Source organism: Cynoglossus semilaevis, chromosome 15, assembly GCF_000523025.1.
Source record: "Cynoglossus semilaevis isolate Cse_v1.0 chromosome 15, Cse_v1.0, whole genome shotgun sequence".
Classification (NCBI taxonomy): domain Eukaryota; kingdom Metazoa; phylum Chordata; class Actinopteri; order Pleuronectiformes; family Cynoglossidae; genus Cynoglossus; species Cynoglossus semilaevis.
Window position 1 is genome coordinate 5,200,351 of NC_024321.1, and position 18,420 is coordinate 5,218,770.

Below are 18,420 nucleotides of genomic sequence, written 5' to 3' on the forward strand. Positions count from 1 at the left end.
AGGACAGAGTCAACATTTTCATCAACAGCTTCGGCTCCATCCAGGAAACGACCATGGTAAGCGCTTACTTCACTTCACATCCCACTTTCCTGACATTATTGCTAATCAATACTAATACTGATCAGCAGCAGGGGCTCACTGTAGAAAACTGCCTTAGCCGTCAGGTTTGGGAAGATGGAGTTAAAAGGTTTTTTTATTAGTCCTACTGGACTGTTTAACTGGGTCTTGTAGATCTGTCAGTAGTTTCTTGCCTCATTTAGCTGATGGTCTAATTGATGATAAGATTCACAGTTTCACATGCAAAGAATATATCAGACCAAAGGTGACACAGAGGTGAATCACAGTCACTTACAAAACCATGAACGGAAGCTTTTCTGAATGGTTCCATGTTAACCACTGTGATTTCATTCAAATCTACCATCTGGGTTCTTTCTCGGTAGTTAACCGCAGAGTTGTCTAAACGATTTTTCGAAGAGGCCAAAATCCACTAAACAAATTATCTGAGAGCCAACTGCTTCTCCTGTAGAGATACATAAATGCTTTGTGGTTTAAAACGTTTAGTTACCAGAATATTTTTTAAATGTTGCTGTCAAACTGTTAACTTCTAATTATGGCAAGTGTCATTCAAACATTTTTGTAACATAATAAAAAACAGGCATTTGTCAAAATATGACACAGGAAATAAATAAAAACTGCAAGAAATGATGAAAGGCTTCTCTGCCTAATTAACTGGGAACGTACTAATGCTATATACTTTATATATATAGCATATGTATGTAATGTATGTGTATATATATATGTGTGTATATATATATGTGTGTGTATATATATATATAGAGAGAGAGAGAGAGTAATGCTCCTACTGGAAAGTTCTGCACCGAGTTAGAACAAAGACATATTATTATATTATTTTCAGACCAATTAAGTGGAGCTTGGAGAACTGCGAGTGATTTAGGACACTGGTGTCTGGAGTCAATATAACTGTAAAAATGAGATCACTTTTCTTGCAGCGTAATTTCATGGGACGGGACCCTGAACAAAGTATTTGCTGGAGCGGGAACTGCATTGGAACCTACCTTGTGTAATACTTTTCTTTATTTTGGCTGCAGATCAGTAAAGTGAAGACTTTAACAACGTGACATGATGAAAAGTTAATTGTAATTATAGGAATGAGGTTTGTGATATATTTGGGGTTAGGATAGTTAAACAAAAGAAAAAAAAAGAAAGCATGGCAAAAGGAAGAGAGGGAACAAAGAAAAAGTTGGTGAACTTGGTTGAAAAAGGTAAGGAAAAAGAAGACGAGGAAAGTAGAGCAGCAGGAAGTGGCGAGGGAAAGTGAGAAGTTAATTTGTGGGAAAGAGNGAATGTTGGAGTTGGAAGAGAATCAGACGAAGGAGACTTGACAAAGATTTGAAGGCAAAGTGTGTAAAAAGGAAAAGAAGGAAAGAGATATGGCACTCAGAAGTGAGATGGAGACGGAGATGTGGGTCTCCCCGGGGACTTTGTCTTACTTTCCTCTTTTCTCCTGGCATGAAGACGGAAAGGGAATGTAGAAAGTTGAAAATGAATACTGACAGAAAAAAAGGAAGTCAGTCACTTTTCTGTAATTTATCACTTTGTGGGTCGTCCAAATCCCAGGGAACCTCTCTCTTTATTTACACCTCTCTTGGCCGAACACCAATCTCAGCTCTAAGAAGTAATCACACATGCTTTGAATTTAAGGTCCAACTCACCAGGAAAAGGTGCTTTATTCGATGTCACGATATAAAAAAAAAATGTTTTTTTTTATTTGCCTCTCAGTTGGACTTTTCTTCACTGCCTAAATAGTTGCTGTCATTGTTTAATCTCCTTGAAATCAGACCTACTGCTGACAGCTTGATAGTGGGCCAGAGGCAGGGTGTATTTTCTTGTCTAGTTTTCAGGGAAAAGGTGAAGGTTTGAGAGCTGGCCGGCACATCACAGGCAGACAGGGAGGAGGGAGGAGAGAGAAGAGCCAGCAGGAACTGTCTGTGCCACCGCTTAGAGAATAGTTGGACGTCAGGGTGTGAAATAGGGCTGCAGGAAAGAAAAGATATTAACACTTGTAGCTCTGCACACAGGAATAACTCACAGGTGGTGGAGAAAGCACTCTGCGCCACTAAAAGGCACGGAAGACATGAACAACTCTGTGCAGCCTTTGGAAATAATGCTTTTTCATGATGTATAAACACCGTGAGAAATCACTTGTGTGGATTCATGGACCAATGACAGCGGGAGTCGGTCCGCTGTTGTTTTGCTCTATCTGTTGGGGTCTGCTGAACTGACTCACAGACAATTTTGGGAGCTGTGTGGACAAAAACATAAATAACACCAGTAAGTTCAGTCATGTCGTAAATTAGTGCAACTTTTTTTGATGGCTGAGAATATGGAATTTTGAAAAAAATATTAAGGACTGGTTATATGCTATGCTAATATATGTATGTATATACAGAGGTTTACGGTGTCCTCACCATGTCCCCATCTCCCATAAATGTATTAAGGAAGTCTTATTCCATCATTGCAACACACGCCATTAAAACAGATTTCGCACAGGAACTAGTTAGCGAGTAGAGCAGATAAACATCATCATCGTCATGTAGCTCCATACACAGGGAAATAATAATATAAACCCTGGCAGCCCTGACAGCTGTCCTTCCAGTTTCCTTCCTGACTGATGAAGCTCCAATCTTGCAGCTAGACAATTTGAAAACTTTTTAACAGTTTTTGAAGTTGAAAATGGTCTAAATATTACATATTGATAGTCCCTGCTGCTGCTACAGTCAGCCCGAGACAGACTTTCAGTCAGCAAAACTTTAGCCTCCCAGAATATTTCAAATTCCATTAAAGTTTCCCAGCAATCATCTTGTTTTATAGGACAATTACCAATTTTAATTTGTATCACCCTGTTCTTTGGGGTTTTTGTTGAAATACAAAACAAGTCTCTACTCATGTATTTCATATATTTAGTTAGTGCGTTTGATAGTTTTTCCACCCGCACTCATTTATCTCTCTATGAAAGTAATATTTTGGTCTCACATCAGCAGATCCCGAAGGACTTGGAAACCTTAAATACAGATATATATTTCCACACAGAACAATTCTCAGCAGTTGAAAGCACACACAAGTGCTCAAGGGACGAAAGGTGAAGGTTAAATTCTCATACAGGACCCACACGCACAGATACAGATGTTTCTATGGTGACTTTATTTGACATGTCATCCATCTTCACTTGCAGCCTTAATAGTCCTTTCCACCACCTGGGCCCAGAACAGCCTCAGGCAGTAGGAAAAAAAATCTCCCAAAGCCTCGATGAGTGGTGTTTTCTATCAGCAGCCATGTAGAAATCCACTAATAAGCTCATTAACGAGGCATGTGCTGTGTCACATGTTGCTCTGTTGATAACCTTTGACTGGGATTCTGCAGGTTGTTCAGGGATGTGGAATTCTTCGAAGTAGACGTCATTATTTTCCAACGCAGCTGTTTTTGGAGTTTCACTCGACACATGGAAGTGTTGCGGTGAAGTTGGTCCAGTGGATCAATGTGTGTTCTAGTTTGTTTAAGGACTATATGACAAAAAGCTGTCATTGGGATGAAGCTGTGAAAACTTGGAATCTTGACAGTTTCCCTAAACAAGGGAATATAATTTTGTTTGTGGAATTTCAATGCACAGAGGAACACAAGATGTACTGAGACGTAGACCTGGAGAATGGAAATCATAAACATGAAAACCATGACAACAGCAGCAAAGACACTTAATAACAATGACCCACAGAGACAGAGTGGTATTCATACCTAAGTCACCAGGTGAGATGAGTGACACTGATTAACAGAGGAACACAGGACACAGGTGAGAGGCGGACAGACCTGTCAGTGGAGTCATTTTAAAGACAGTCCTTAGAGCTAGAATTTAGAATTAGAATATATTTTGATGCAAATGTAAACTAAGGCTCTGTTGGAAGATTGGGGTCTTAATGATTGTCGCATCAGTACAGTAGCAACTGTCCTAAAGATGATATTGGAACTGAAGTTTATCAAAAGGATTTCAACTACTGTATGTTGGGGTTTTTAAATACCTCTCTCAATGGAAGAAGTCTACTACCAACACAGCAAAATGTTTTCACTCGGTCTACGTGAATAATGAATTACAGCCTCCTGTAGCCACAGGTTGTACTCAAACCTACACATTCAAGTCAAACTACTTGCATACAAAAATATGTAGAACCAGATATTTAGTTACCAGATCTCCACAAGTTCCACTTGTCTGGACAATCAGAGAATTATAAATGTATTTTAAATCAATCTGCTCTTCATTTGAAAAGTAAACTGGGTGAAATTAGTTGTAGCAATTATAATTACAATGTATTATGCAGAAATCTGACTCCTGCAATGAGACGATATGGTACGGTGTCTTCAGCAACCAAGTGTATCCAGTACTGTTAAAAACTGGGATATTTTCCTGTTTTCCACTTCAAATCCAAACAGGATTACAGAGTCAACATCTTCCTGCGGCAGCGTTGGAACGACCCCAGGCTGAAGCTTCCGCAGGATTTTAAATCCGATTCCCTGACTGTTGATCCTGGGATGTTCAAGTGTCTCTGGAAACCTGACCTGTTCTTTGCCAATGAAAAAAGCGCCAACTTTCACGACGTGACCCAGGACAACATCCTTCTTTTCATATTTCGTAACGGTGACGTTCTCATCAGCATGAGGTAATGACTATAAAAACAAGAAAGAAAAAAAAAATGTTTAATCAATTTTAATAATAGCATCTCCTCTAAAAAAAGCTTGTATTGTACCTCTTTTTCCAGGTTGTCCATCACTCTCTCCTGTCCACTGGACCTGACATTATTCCCAATGGACACTCAAAGATGCAAAATGCAACTGGAAAGCTGTGAGTTGAATTATTAAGTATCACCTCAAACCATTACATTACAGCTAAATATCATCCAAACAAAATGTTAGTATTTTGGAAAATGTCCTTCTGTTATGGGCTGCTATGTATAATTTGTACGTTTTTTTTTTTTGGTTTTTTTCACGTGTTATACTACAGTGGAAAGTGTATTGCTTGAACAGAGAACCTTGTTCTCACTGTGATCACTTAGAGAAGTGGAATAAATCATCATATTCCGGGTTGTCGTGAAAGTCTTGCAGCTAATTGAGCCTGACTGTGGTTTAAGCATCTTGTTTACAAAGCACTTTGGGCCAAATGTACTGAACAAACTCGAGCCAATTCCCTCTCATGCTGAAAAGAGCTGCTGCGAATGGAATCAAAAAGCTTCCGTGTCCATAGTGGTAATAAATTAACCTGTAACAGGATGTTTGTGCGAACAAGAACTATGAAGTAAACATACATTTCCACATGTACCTACTGTATGTCTATGGATATTGACCGTTTGTGGCATTTTGCTCCTCTTTCATAAAGTTGGTTACACAACGGACGACCTGCAGTTCATGTGGCAGACAGGAGACCCAGTGCAGATGGACGCCATCGCTCTGCCACAGTTTGATATCAGACAGGAAGATATTGATTATGGAAACTGCACCAAATTCTATTCAGGAACAGGTATCATCCCAATTTTTTTTTTAAATAATCAAATTGTATTTCTGAGCCCTGGAATGTCATGTTTTCTGTTTGTATCAGTGACATCGTAAAGCTGCTGACTTTAGCCAAGTTGCTTTAGCCGAGACTGAAATGCTATTTTCTGCTCTTGTCAGAGTGAATAATGGCCTAAAATATAGAGCTTTATTTTGGAAGACATCTTGATGTGTCACAGTAGAAGAAGCTCGGGCAGTGAGCCAGTACACACACACACACACACACACACCAACAAAATCCTGGCAGGAGGACTTCATGAATGCACTCGTCTTGTGTCATTGTTTGTTACAGTGTCATCAGTTGGCAACGTACCACAATGTCACTCAGTGGATTGTCAAGTCCAATTTTAAAGCTTAGGGATGAGCACAGTTTTAGCTTTTTAATGGAGACAATAAATAAGAAGTAAATGTGAATAATAATGACAGCATGATAGTGACACCTGGTGCCAATCACACCACGGCCACACACAAATGCTTGTTCGCCTCAATAACATTGAATATTTTCAGCAGTAAGAATTAAAAAGGTAAATATAATTGTCTAGCACAATGGTTTACAATGGGTGGCCACCAGGACACACCAAGGGGTCCTCAGAAAATTGAATTGAATTGAAAAAAAAAAAAGAAAAAAGATTTTACATGTGAACATCCATATGTCAGATTATTAACACACCCTGTGTGACAGCAGCAACTTCGGCATGTCGGCACGACGTTCATAATCTGTGTAGACATGACAGTTTGTGCCTGTTATCCAGCTCCTCACGCTGGCGTGTAGTTAGCTACCACAAAATGAACAGGTTTTTTCCCAAGATATAGACCACCAAGGAGTAGACCAACAGTCTCATGCTAAACAAATGTAATAAATATTGAATAGTGAATAAAAGTAGGAAAATACATTATAAAAATTGATGTTTCTTTACATATATTGTAGCATTGGCTGTGGGTTTTGAAAAGGGGTTTCCTAGTCTGAAGCTGCTGATGTTATCAGGCCTTGGAATGGAAACTTTTGAAAACCCCTGGTCCAGCATGATTACAATTGTGGAGACAGAAGACAGGGGGGTGGATGGAAGAGTCAAAGATAAGGTTCCCTTGACTGTTGTGAGAGTCAAAGATAAGGTTCCCTTGACTGTGGGACCTGCTATGACCCACGCTTAATGAGACATTGGCCTTGAAGGTGATAAAGATGGAGATGCTGCAGTTTTGTTTTTAATAGCAGGGGAGCCAGTTTCGACCAAACACAGATACAATTCCCAGGAAGCCGGTACAGCTAGAAATCAATGTGTCCTAAACAGAGTAAAACCACCATTTAGATAAATTCAACCTGTTGTGATCACAGCCAGATGGAGGAGCAAACTGCAATAAATAGAAAATGTTCATGAACAAACAGAGCTGCTAAAATCTCAGCGCCTGTGGGTACGAGAGCAAAAGTGTTGGCAATGAGTCAGCTTTCTTAACATGTTGCCACGGCAACCCAGTCAGACACAAAGCTCACCTCTGTGCCCGACCAGTTTCAGCCTGCTCTGCAGCATAGACTGCCCTTATAGATCCTGAGAGACCTCACCTAGAAATCCTCTCGCTGAGCTAAATATTACTCCTGCTTTTCCCTTTCCCATTGGACATACCAGGAATATTCAGGATGCTCAACTAAAGTGCTGCCATGGGAGGTCGGAATACCCTGAAACCAGTTACACACTGGAGTAACATTGTTATTCAAATTTAAGTTTTACTTTTATTATCCTGCATCAGTAGTGTGCGTGCAGCTCAGAGCTACAGCAGTGGTTTTCAAAGTAGGGGACATGGCCCCCTCGTGGCTCAAAAAAATTGGCTAGCTCTACTCCTCAGGCTAGCATGTAGCTAGCTAGTACTGTTAATCATTTGTTTATGCTCAACAAATGTAATAATCCTTAAATAGTGAACAAAAGGAAAAGTTGATTTACTTTACTATAATAATACTATACTGATTTACTTACTACTTAGTTCTTTACTTATATTGTATCATTGCCTGTGTTTGCAGCGGGGACCCTGGCCAGAAGCTAATATTGTTTAGGGGGCTTCTTAAATTAAGATAAATTACTTCAAGCTTAATGAAAATACCACCATGTTCTGGTCCTCCTAAGGATGGATCCCTAGGTTGAATACCTGCTGCAACTACTAGTTCCAGAGTCCAGAACGACCATATTTAAATTCCAGCTCCTGATGTGCACATTAACTTCCAGTGTCATGATCCTACAGTGCATGTTAGATTTCTGAATTTCAAACCAGTTTCCTCTTCCCCGTGCAGGGTACTACACGTGTGTCGAGGTTATCTTCACCCTCAGGCGACAGGTGGGCTTCTACATGATGGGTGTTTACGCCCCGACGCTGCTCATCGTCGTGCTCTCTTGGCTGTCCTTCTGGATCAACCCTGATGCCAGCGCTGCCAGGGTCCCCCTGGGTACGGATTATTCTGAGTTGTTAGATCAGGTCGATCACTGACGTCTACCTGTACAGTATGGGAGATCTGTAAATTCCCATGCTGCTTCTACAGATTAACAAGAGAGTGGGGCCATGCTGCTTCTACAGATTAACAAGAGTTAATCTTAATAAGAGTTAATAAAGTGGAGGGGGAGTGAGTGACAGTGTGAATGTTGTTGAGTTAATTAAGTGTGAAAACTCTGATGGAGGAAAAAAAAACAGGGTCAGTGAAACAACCACATCTCTGAAGGATTTCTGTGATTTTAAGGATCACTGACACCGTAGCTCCAATTATCTCCATTATGACATCATCAGTCACTTTGACACCATGAAGGACTTTCATACATGAAACACAGTGGTGCCTACAGATGAACGCCACGTGACAAACCATTGGTTTAGTGGTAATTGACAGATGGGACCTACAGTTGGCATTTTTTTATTACAATTATGGTTAGAAAATTGACTAAAAGTCAACCAAACGTAAGTGTTCTGTTTAAAAAAAATAATACTGCAGAAATTTAGTTTTTCTTCTAAACAGATGAAAAATATTTTTGAAACTTTGACCTGTTTAGGAAAGGGACAAATGTGCATATGTGCCCTGTTGTTAGACTGTTGTTACTCCTGTGTTAGTTAGACCATTGTATTGTGGTGTATAGGAGATCTCTTTATCTAAACTCATTTGAAGATGTTGTAATTTTGTGTGATTTTGTTTGTTTTTTTGTTCACGCTGAAGACTTTACATCATGTGTCACTTATTAACCTGGATAATCTTTATTTATTTTTAAAACATTCCTTGGTGTTGACTTTATGTTTTCTAATTCACCACATCTCCATTTTTAATTTCTCACTGTATGGAAAACATACTTTAAATTATTTGAAACATTATCACAAAAATCTCCTCATAACCTGGGATGTAAAACATTAGCTGAATATGCAACAGTATGATAACTAAATAATAAATGTAATCCAATTAATCAATTTAATGTCACATTCGCAAAAACCCCAAGCCTTAACTTTAGGCTCTTGGAGGATAATACTTTATCGATTTACTCAAGGACAAAATAACTATACTTAGTGCACGTACACTACCTCTCCTGGGGCAAAAATAAAATTAAAACTGACTGTATTTTTTTGATGTTATATATTGATCATGTCTCCTATAAAAAGCAAATCTAACAGTGAGACATGGAGACATTGAACTAACTATTCTCCTATCATGTATATGTAGTGTGTATAGATATAGATGCTGTTTGTATATATTATTAGATGTACAATGTAACATTGTAACAGCAGTAGGTTTAGTACATTGTGACAGAAATTCCACTGTTATTTGTTTCACCTTCATTCATCGCCTCCTTCCTCTTCTCCATCCTCCCACCAGTTGTTTGTCAACACTTTCATCCCATCATCACTCCAACTCCACCTGGAGGCCTCCTCTGACTCTCCTCTAATTGGGATCAGTCCAGGTCAGTCACCATCACCCAGATGTGCGACAACTCATATCTACTGCTAGGTGTGTGTGTGTCTGTGTGTGTGTGTGTGTTTGAAACACATGTACAGTACATACTGTATATGAAGTATAAAAACCATCCACATAATGGCAGGGTGGTTGATGCTTTTGCCTTACAGCAAGGAGATCAATCTTTTGATCTCCTGTCAGTCTTTCTGCACCTATGGAATTTGCATAAATTGAAAAAATGTTGCTGTTCCCATCGTTCTCCAGTTGACATGGTCACCCCTGTTTCCTCTCTCCTCCAGGAATCCTGTCCGTCCTTTCTCTGTCCTCTGAATGCACCTCCCTGGCGTCTGAGCTTCCAAAGGTGTCATACGTCAAGGCCATCGACATCTGGCTTATAGCTTGCTTGCTGTTTGGCTTTGCCTCGCTGGTGGAGTACGCAGTGGTTCAAGTGATGCTGAACAGTCCAAAGCGCATTGAGGCGGAGAAGGCCAGGATAGCGTCCAGGGAAAAGGCGGCAGGAAGGGGCCAAGCTGCCAGGAACAACACTGTGAACGGAACCGGAGGGACGCCGCTCCATGTCAGCACCCTGCATGTGAGTGAATCAACTGAGTGTTTCTGTTTGTTTTATGCTTACAGCATTGTAATGTTTAGTAGAAAAAAACATATTAAACCTTTTAGAACACCACAAATGTTAACAAAATATAAGACAGCTGATAGCTGAAGTCCTGAAAGGGTAATATCCTGATAGGAAACATGGTTTTAGACATCAAGTTAAAATGGAGAATTCACAAAAAGCTCTATGCTGATGACAGTGTTCCAAGAATGCCTAGATTTTGCTGTAATTCCAGAAATAAATAAAGTCTTCCCATTCTGCTCAGTTTCCATATTTGGATTCTGTTGTGTCTTCCCTGGTGGGAACAGTAGGTCTTGTTTATACAGAATACTTTGATTGCAATTACATTCATAAACAGAGTAGAAAGAAATATTCCCTCCGGATCTGTTGCTCCAGTTAATCACTGACATATTGCAGTGATCAGTCTTTTTTCTTGATGGGAGTGTGTTGGACCACATGGTGGTCTCACCTACAGCAGTGAGCCGTGGTGACATCAATGCAAAACAGAGAAAATCCAATTATTAGAATTGGCAGTGATTGCAATACTGACACAGATCAGTGGAGACCCAGAATTCACCAATCAAATTTGCACATCAGCCGTGCAGTATGTGGCGCTGCTCCGCCAGTTGTACGGCTAATTGGAATTAATTTACCTCTGCATCACTGTCAGCTGAGACCACACTTGGTTTGAGAGGATTAGGTAATTCCATTGAGGTTTAATAGGTTTTCTTGTCAAAACCAAATCAAAGAATGAATTTTTAATGAGCTAAATGACTTCAGTGAGTAGACGTGGGACGTGTGATTAAATCCCCTCCACCCTGAAGGCTCAAGACTTGATGAAAAGGGATTTTTTCACTGGACAAGGAGCTCAACCTTTTGTATAATATAATGTTGCTATAGAGAAGTTGTTGTTTGAGTCAGTGTGGCAGGCGTATTAGACAGTAGTGAAAAGAAGAAGAGGAGAAAATGATCTGATACTTCAGGCTCAAACAGCTAAAGTTTCAAAATGACTGAAGATTGAAATATTAATCATAGAGAAGACTAACCCTAGCAGCCGCTGTGAGGTAAGAAAAGAATATTACTAATGCATATCTTTTAAAGCAGCACCAGATTACAAAAAGATAAAGAAGGCTCCTGTGAAACTGAAGAGCATTATGGAATGGCAACTAGAGATGAATGAAATTTGCAGAAAAAGAAAGGGTTAGCTGTGAAAAATAGCTATGTTTCTTTTCTAAATTTAACTCTTTGCTGTTTATTGCATGCCATGAAAAAAACATTTTATTCTCTTACTGTGATTACAGATTTTATTATGTGTATTAAAGCAGGTTTAAAAAATATTTTAAGGTTTTCAGTTCGTTCGTTTCTTTTGTCTCCAGGTCGCAGAGACACGCTGCAAAAAGGTGTGCACTTCTAAATCCGACCTTCGGACCAATGACTTCAGCATCGTGGGCTCTCTCCCACGGGACTTTGAGTTGTCGAACTTTGATTGCTACGGGAAGCCCATCGATACCGGCATGGTTCTTGGCAAATCCCAGGCTAAGAACAGCAAGAAGCCCCCTCCTCCAAAACCTGTGATTCCCTCTGCTGCCAAAAGGGTCGATCTGTATGCCAGAGCCCTGTTCCCATTCTCCTTCCTTTTCTTTAATGTGATTTACTGGTCCATATACTTGTGATTCCAGTATTATCATTAAAAACCACACTTCAGTCCCACCAGTTCTTTACTGTTTAGAATAATTTCAAATATTAACAGTACAAATTCATTGGAGAAAATAAGTGGACATCGGCTATTTGTTGTATTTCTAATATTCTGTATCTTCACTCAAAAATATAATTATTTATGTATTACGATAAAATTATATCTGTAACTCGGTCTTTCTTTGTGTAGCTTCTTGTACTGATGGGTTTTATTTATTAATACTTGAAAGGACAATACAGGACCGCATATGTTTCTGTAGATGTGTAAAACAAATCCACAAAGACTGATTTCTGAACAAAAAAAGAAAAAATGATGCACTGATCTATAAAAGAGCTTTTTTTTTTTAGAATATTTTTTATTTTCTTGCAAATCTAAGAGTCTGCCTGCAGCTTAAATGAGTTCCGGCTTTTTATTTGAGCTTAAGTGCAGCTGTGTATCACTGTAGTTTTGCCCTGCATGTTAAAAAAAATGCATGTATATGAAAGAGAAGTTTATACATATATAAAGAAATATACTGATATGACAAAGTATTTATTAAGATTTTAATATTCTTATGATTTGCTCTTGAGACGACACATGGATACGTTAAACACTTCAGTTCCTGCCCAGATGGTCATGTGACACTGCCACTCCTCCAACAACTGTACCGTTTGACCAACTGTTCGTGTAAATGGGTCACCAGTGACGTGGCCGTGTGTTTGTGAAAGATTAATAAATGATCAATGACTTTTCACCATTTTTTTGAACGTAAACAGATTATTCACGCATGAGTTTTACCTGCAGCTTTACTCTTTTCAACATTTTCAACATTAAATTAAATTAAACATTAATGTTAGTCAAATGACAAATAAAGGTTAGCCAAGGTTCCTAAAGGTTAGCCACAGGCCATAGCCCTATTTATCTATGCTTGGGAGGTGGGAGACAGCTTCATATGATAGCTGTCTCTCACATAATGGTACATATAGGAGATCGATTATGTCATGATTTTTTTTTCTTACCATATATCAGATATACACATTCAGCGTTTTGATTCTCTCAGTAGTGGATAAACATCATTTTATAATGACCAATTTAAAAGCCAGCTCTGTCATTATTACATAAAGCAGATTCTACACCACACTGCCCCCCGATGGATGAATCTGAATTTGTTTTATATAAAGTCAAAACACTCGACTAACAGATGCAGAAGGAATACAATTAGGAGTAATATGATTTAAAATAAATACTTGATAAATCAACAAAAGGAATGACCAGAATGGAAAAGAGTAAAACTGATCAGATGCAATTGACAACCTTGGTCAACAGTTTGGACAGACAAGGTTAAAACTGAGACAGTGGATAGATGAGACAAATAATTCTGAAGCTGCTAACCAGGTGACAAAACAGGAGTTGTCCAGAAGTGATTTAAGGAATGAAGTAATGAAGTCAGTGATAGAGCTCAAAGGAGGGAGAGTGAGAGGAAAATAAATAAACACAAAACACTGCAGGAAAATGCAGAAAGAAGATGCAAGAAGTAGAAAAATGTGAAAAACCAATACAAGGTCGCACAAAATTATTGAATATCGAGATGTAAGATGGAATGAGCAGAAGAAGAAACAAGACAATGACACAGGGAGAAGAATATTGGAGGTGCAGGGAAGAGCAAAAAGGGAAAAGTAAGAAGCACAAAATTTAGACATGATGCACAGGAATCGGAGGAGAGAAGAGAGGGCTTCAAGACCAGACTCAAATCCTAAACCTTGTGGTTAAAACCTGACAGTACAGGTGACACTGGTCTGAAACAGGCCTTGAGTTCACTTCTGTCCTAAAGGTTATCTGTGTGTGTCTGTGTTTAATCACGACACACCTCCATCCCAGCATCCTGCAAGCAGCTCTGTGTGCACTAACCTATATCACACAGCGTGCTTCCTAATCCAACACGACCTCACACCAGGCAGCCACACAAGACGCCGGTGGAAACCATCAGAAGACCCATGCAATAATTAGTGAAGGAGCAGCATTGGAGTCGGAGGGGGAGGAGGAGAAGGAGAAGAAAAGGAGAAGACCACTGGGACTTTTAGAGCTAATTAAGTGTCATCAGAGCTTCGTTCAGGCTTTGGTTTTATGTCCATAAGCTAGACGAGAATTCACAAACGTCTGATAAATGGAGTCTGACTTTATATCATATCATACAGTAGACCTGGGTTCCTATTTTTACAGCATATGCATTAAAACCATGTGCTGTAACACCAGCACTCAGAGAGGTGACCTTTGCCCTCTGTGTATATGCTGCTTTGTTCACTCACTGATTGTACAGTGTCATGAAGCAATTTTCCAGGGTTTTATCTGAAACCTGAGACATAATAGACTGTTTTCTAGGTGCCACAGCCAATTTGGGTTCAGCTGCAATTTCTCTACTCCCTCTCTCATAAAATGAGGATAACAGGAGAGTGCGGAGGATGCTGTTCTGTGTCAGAGGTCAAGGTGGGGAGGGGAGGTGTTCCTCGGCCTCTGGCTGTGAAGGTAGCTGTCATCATACACAGTTAATGTTCTCATAAACCGCAGAGAATAAAAAATAATAATGAATAAAGTGAAGCACAGTAGAAAGCGCTGAGGTGACAAAGTGTCATCAGGGCTCTGACAATGAAGGTAGTGGGAGAAGAACAGGAGAAAAGAATAAGAGAACAGCAGAGAAGTGGAAACAATTTAACAAAAAAATAAAGTATTAAAAAAGGTTTATTTGAACGTTTAACGAGTGGAAAAGTACATCAACTGAATATTTGCAAACAGGCCTTTCTGATGGTTCTCCATGAATAAAAGATCACATAAGAACAGCATACACACTCGCTTATTTAATAATGTGGAATCCACAAAACAGGCAGGAGTTGAAGAGGCTGGATCATTAGAGAAAATGACAGGAAGTAAACAACATTGACTGCTGTCTATTTAAGGCCGAGACTGGATTTAATTGAACTGTAGCAGAATATTCATTCAGCTCATATATTGTTGGTTAAACCTAATGTAAATGATATATATACAGTTGTCAAAGTGTAAATTATTCAAGTATTGTTGCCAGTGATTGTGTTGTGGGTGGGACTGTCAAAGTGAATGCATGAAATATATTAATCTGATTGTGGTTAATCAGATTAAAAATTTCCTTCACTCGACATTCCTGGTTTTATGAAATTGATTATTGAGTTTTTCATAAATCAGAATCCAAATGAATAATAATCTCCATTGATCAGCCCAGGGGGTCATTAGTCCACGTTCTGTGACCGGAGTCTGTGACAATTGGAACACAGCGTTATCTGATCCACATCTTCAGCACAATGTCCGAGGTCAAAGACAGTAAATCCCCAGTGCAACATGGGACCAGTTTGATTGCTGAGGCAGACCAGTGCAGTCACTGTCCAGTGACCAGAGCCAGCAATCTTTCCTGACAAGTAACCAATTCATTCATTTTTATCCCCCCAGAGGACGCCCTGGTGTCAGAATAGGTGACTTTGCAAATTTACATGCCAAATATACACTCCATTTGTTCAGCTCACTTTTGTTTTTTGGGACCAGATTTTGGACTCCAACCATGTCAGCACCTTTGGAAACTGAGAATAATATTGATGTGATATGTATCCGTTTAATTTATGTGATTTATTGTAGTATATAAACTGTAACAATCCAATCATATAACCTGTTAATAACCTTGTCTAATCCTGAAATTATTGTTGAATATTTTGCTGTATATTTTCCAGTACATCCAACTGGAACTGAGTCTAACTTCAAGGAAATGGGCCAGGCAACTTATATATATATATATTATTTAAAAAAAAAACACTAGGCAGAGTAAGGGAGAGGGTTATACTGTTTATACCCAGGTCACCAGGTAAGACTAGTGAGACTGATTAACAAAGAGCCACAGAACACAGCTGCGGCTGATGACACTGATTAACCAGGAGAGACAGATACTGAGGAGTGAAGAGAAATAGACAGGACTGACAGGGTATGCATTTTATTTTATACTTGTATATTGTTGTCTTTGTAAATGAAAAATATGTAAATTGAAAAACATACAGACATAAGACAGTTTTTGTTGCATTCCAAAATTCATCTGAGGGCTTCATCCATATGTTCTAAGCTTCTTCACAGTTATTCTGCTCCTCACTCGTATGCCTTATTTGTATAAATTGACTGGAGTAAATCTTTGACTAAACACAGCCAGTGGCAGGTTCATGATTTTATTATAAGCTGCCCCGCTCTCATTCATAAACAGCTCCATTAGCTTGCACCTCGGTGCTACGGCTGTTAAATTATCCACCAGGCTGCAAATTCAGCGTGTAGAGGAATGTGTTGTAAGATAATCAAAACTAAAATTGCATTTTAATCTAAGCAGTGGCAGAGTCAATCCATGCATAACGGAACCTTCCAGACAAGGTCAGGGAGGTGAACGTATGTGAGGCAGTGGAAGAGAAAAGTGGGAGAGTGTAACTGATATCTAAATAATTATTTTGAATTGTATACCAGCAAGTATATTCTGATATCTAGTAATGGGAAGAAAGTACACTTTAAAAATGCGCTCTTCCAAAGATGATACTGACTTTAGTTGCGCTTAACCTTTTTTTTTTTTTTGCCTTAAAATGTCTAATAAAAAAAGTGCTTTATGGATGAATCATTAACATTTCAGTTCCAAAAAAGTATAAGGTTTTTTATGTGTCAGCCTCCACAGGGCTAATAGTGTTAAATATATTTGAATTGCAAAATAATTTCTAAGAAAAATTCCCTTCTATACTTTATCAATCCCATTGTTCTAGAGCCACAGAAAATGAACACATTTTCAAAAACAACAAATAAATACCTTTTATAGCTGGTTGCTTAAATACATTCAGTTAAACGTTTGTCTCTAATTTCTATATATATATAGAATAGAAATATAGATTGGTTTCCTGCTTTCAATGGGACATTAAAACGTATGCGCATAAAATTACTAGTTTAATTTTCTTTTCAGGCCCTACTGTGCACAGTTAAATATTATAGACCTCAGGTGTTGTTAACAAAGTGATTGAGCTTCCGTTTTCTCTCTTGGTTATATTCTAAGTTGTCTGTGAGTTGTAAAAATGATCGACCGATAAATTAGTATCACATTAAATGTGTGGTTTGTCCAGTATTTTCTTCAAATTCCCTTCTCAAAGTGTCTACTAATAGAACTGAACGGTTCTTTGAACAGCATCCAGTGCGCTGTGTGTGATGCGCTGTCCATGGTTCTGAAATATGGGGCCTCATGTTGCTTCTAACTGCTGCCACCTTCTGCTCCTCTCCACTTTCACACTCATTAGTTTGCTTCCTGACTGCCATCTGACACGCTCCGGTGATTAATATACATCTGTCTGTGCAGCCTCAGATATGCATATCACAAAACCTGGGCCTGTGTGTCACCATTTACTGCCTGTTGGCTGTGAGACAGCATCTCTTCATTTAACCACACGTCAAAAATGACAGGTACAAATAGCTGTAGATGTGAATTTAATTTGTTTTTAGGGGTGGGTTAGTTAAAAGTTAAAAGAATAGATTAATCTGGCGGTTATTCCTGCAGAGCGTGAGTGATGGCTGAGGCTTTGATTAGTTCCGCAGTGAGACAGAAGGGTTGGTGATGTGAGGGAACCATCAATACACACACACACACACACACACACACACATACTTACAGACATACTTACATACATACTTACAGACATACTTACATACATACTTACATACATATATATGGGGTTGATGGTAGAAGCTCAAAGGAAACAAACAAACATATATATATATATATTGCCAATATAATACTTTGTTAAAATATTCCCACAAATGCAGAAAAATCCCTGACACTGAAACAAATGAAAAAAAAAGAATAGGTGGCGAAAATCCGCTATGTGCTGCGTTTGGCCCCAGGGACCAGATTTTGGACACGCCTGACCCATGAGTCAACATTTGGTATAAATTAGACGTCTTAACGCTGTTCAATAATGACTTGAGGGCAATAACGACAGTCCTCCTGGGAGTTCGACTGTTCCTTTGGTGGCACTCGGCTTCTCTCGTCTGTTTTCGTCTCTTTCTTATTAAAATTCCTCAGTGACTGTGGGTGTGATGCTGAGAGGATCTGAGGCGCGCAGAGCGGAGACGCGCAGTGTCCCTGCGCGCTGAGAGGAGGCACCAGCTGGACGGGAGAGACGAGGAGGAACGGACGAGGAGACGGCACAGCGACCATTCCTTTACTGCCAGTCCTTTCTGTAGGAGACACCTGCTCGAAAAGACGCTCCTTTTTTACAGAACATATAACCAATCATTTCTTCCATGAAGCTGAAGACCTCCATAATGCTTTGGATCTAACCTCTCCAAAACATTAGGACCTGGACTATCAGACTCTCACGTTGGAAATAAACTGTGGATATGGATAAAATAGTGAGTTTATCCCTGCCAGCGCTGCTGGTTTTATGGGGATGCGCGCTTGGAGGATCGCCCAGTGTTCAGATTGGTAGGTATCTTTTACTTCCCTTCATAAAATCGCACATTATAGGTTGAAAAAATATACACAGTGTGCGTCAAATGCCAGAAAATAATGGTTAGAATGTA

General features: G+C 39.2%; 1 protein-coding gene across 1 annotated transcript in view; it reads left to right on the forward strand.

Moving 5' to 3' along the window:
* The window catches only part of glrbb (glycine receptor, beta b), a 24,497-nt gene extending 11,929 nt beyond the window's left edge, over positions 1-12,568 (forward strand). The window contains exons 4-10 of the mRNA XM_008326605.2: positions 3-56; positions 4,501-4,727; positions 4,827-4,909; positions 5,441-5,581; positions 7,892-8,044; positions 9,823-10,115; positions 11,513-12,568. Coding sequence (XP_008324827.1) covers positions 3-56; positions 4,501-4,727; positions 4,827-4,909; positions 5,441-5,581; positions 7,892-8,044; positions 9,823-10,115; positions 11,513-11,809 — 1,248 coding nt within the window. The 3' untranslated portion in view covers positions 11,810-12,568. The remainder of the gene's footprint in view (positions 1-2; positions 57-4,500; positions 4,728-4,826; positions 4,910-5,440; positions 5,582-7,891; positions 8,045-9,822; positions 10,116-11,512) is intronic.
* Positions 12,569-18,420: the final 5,852 nt, after the last annotated feature.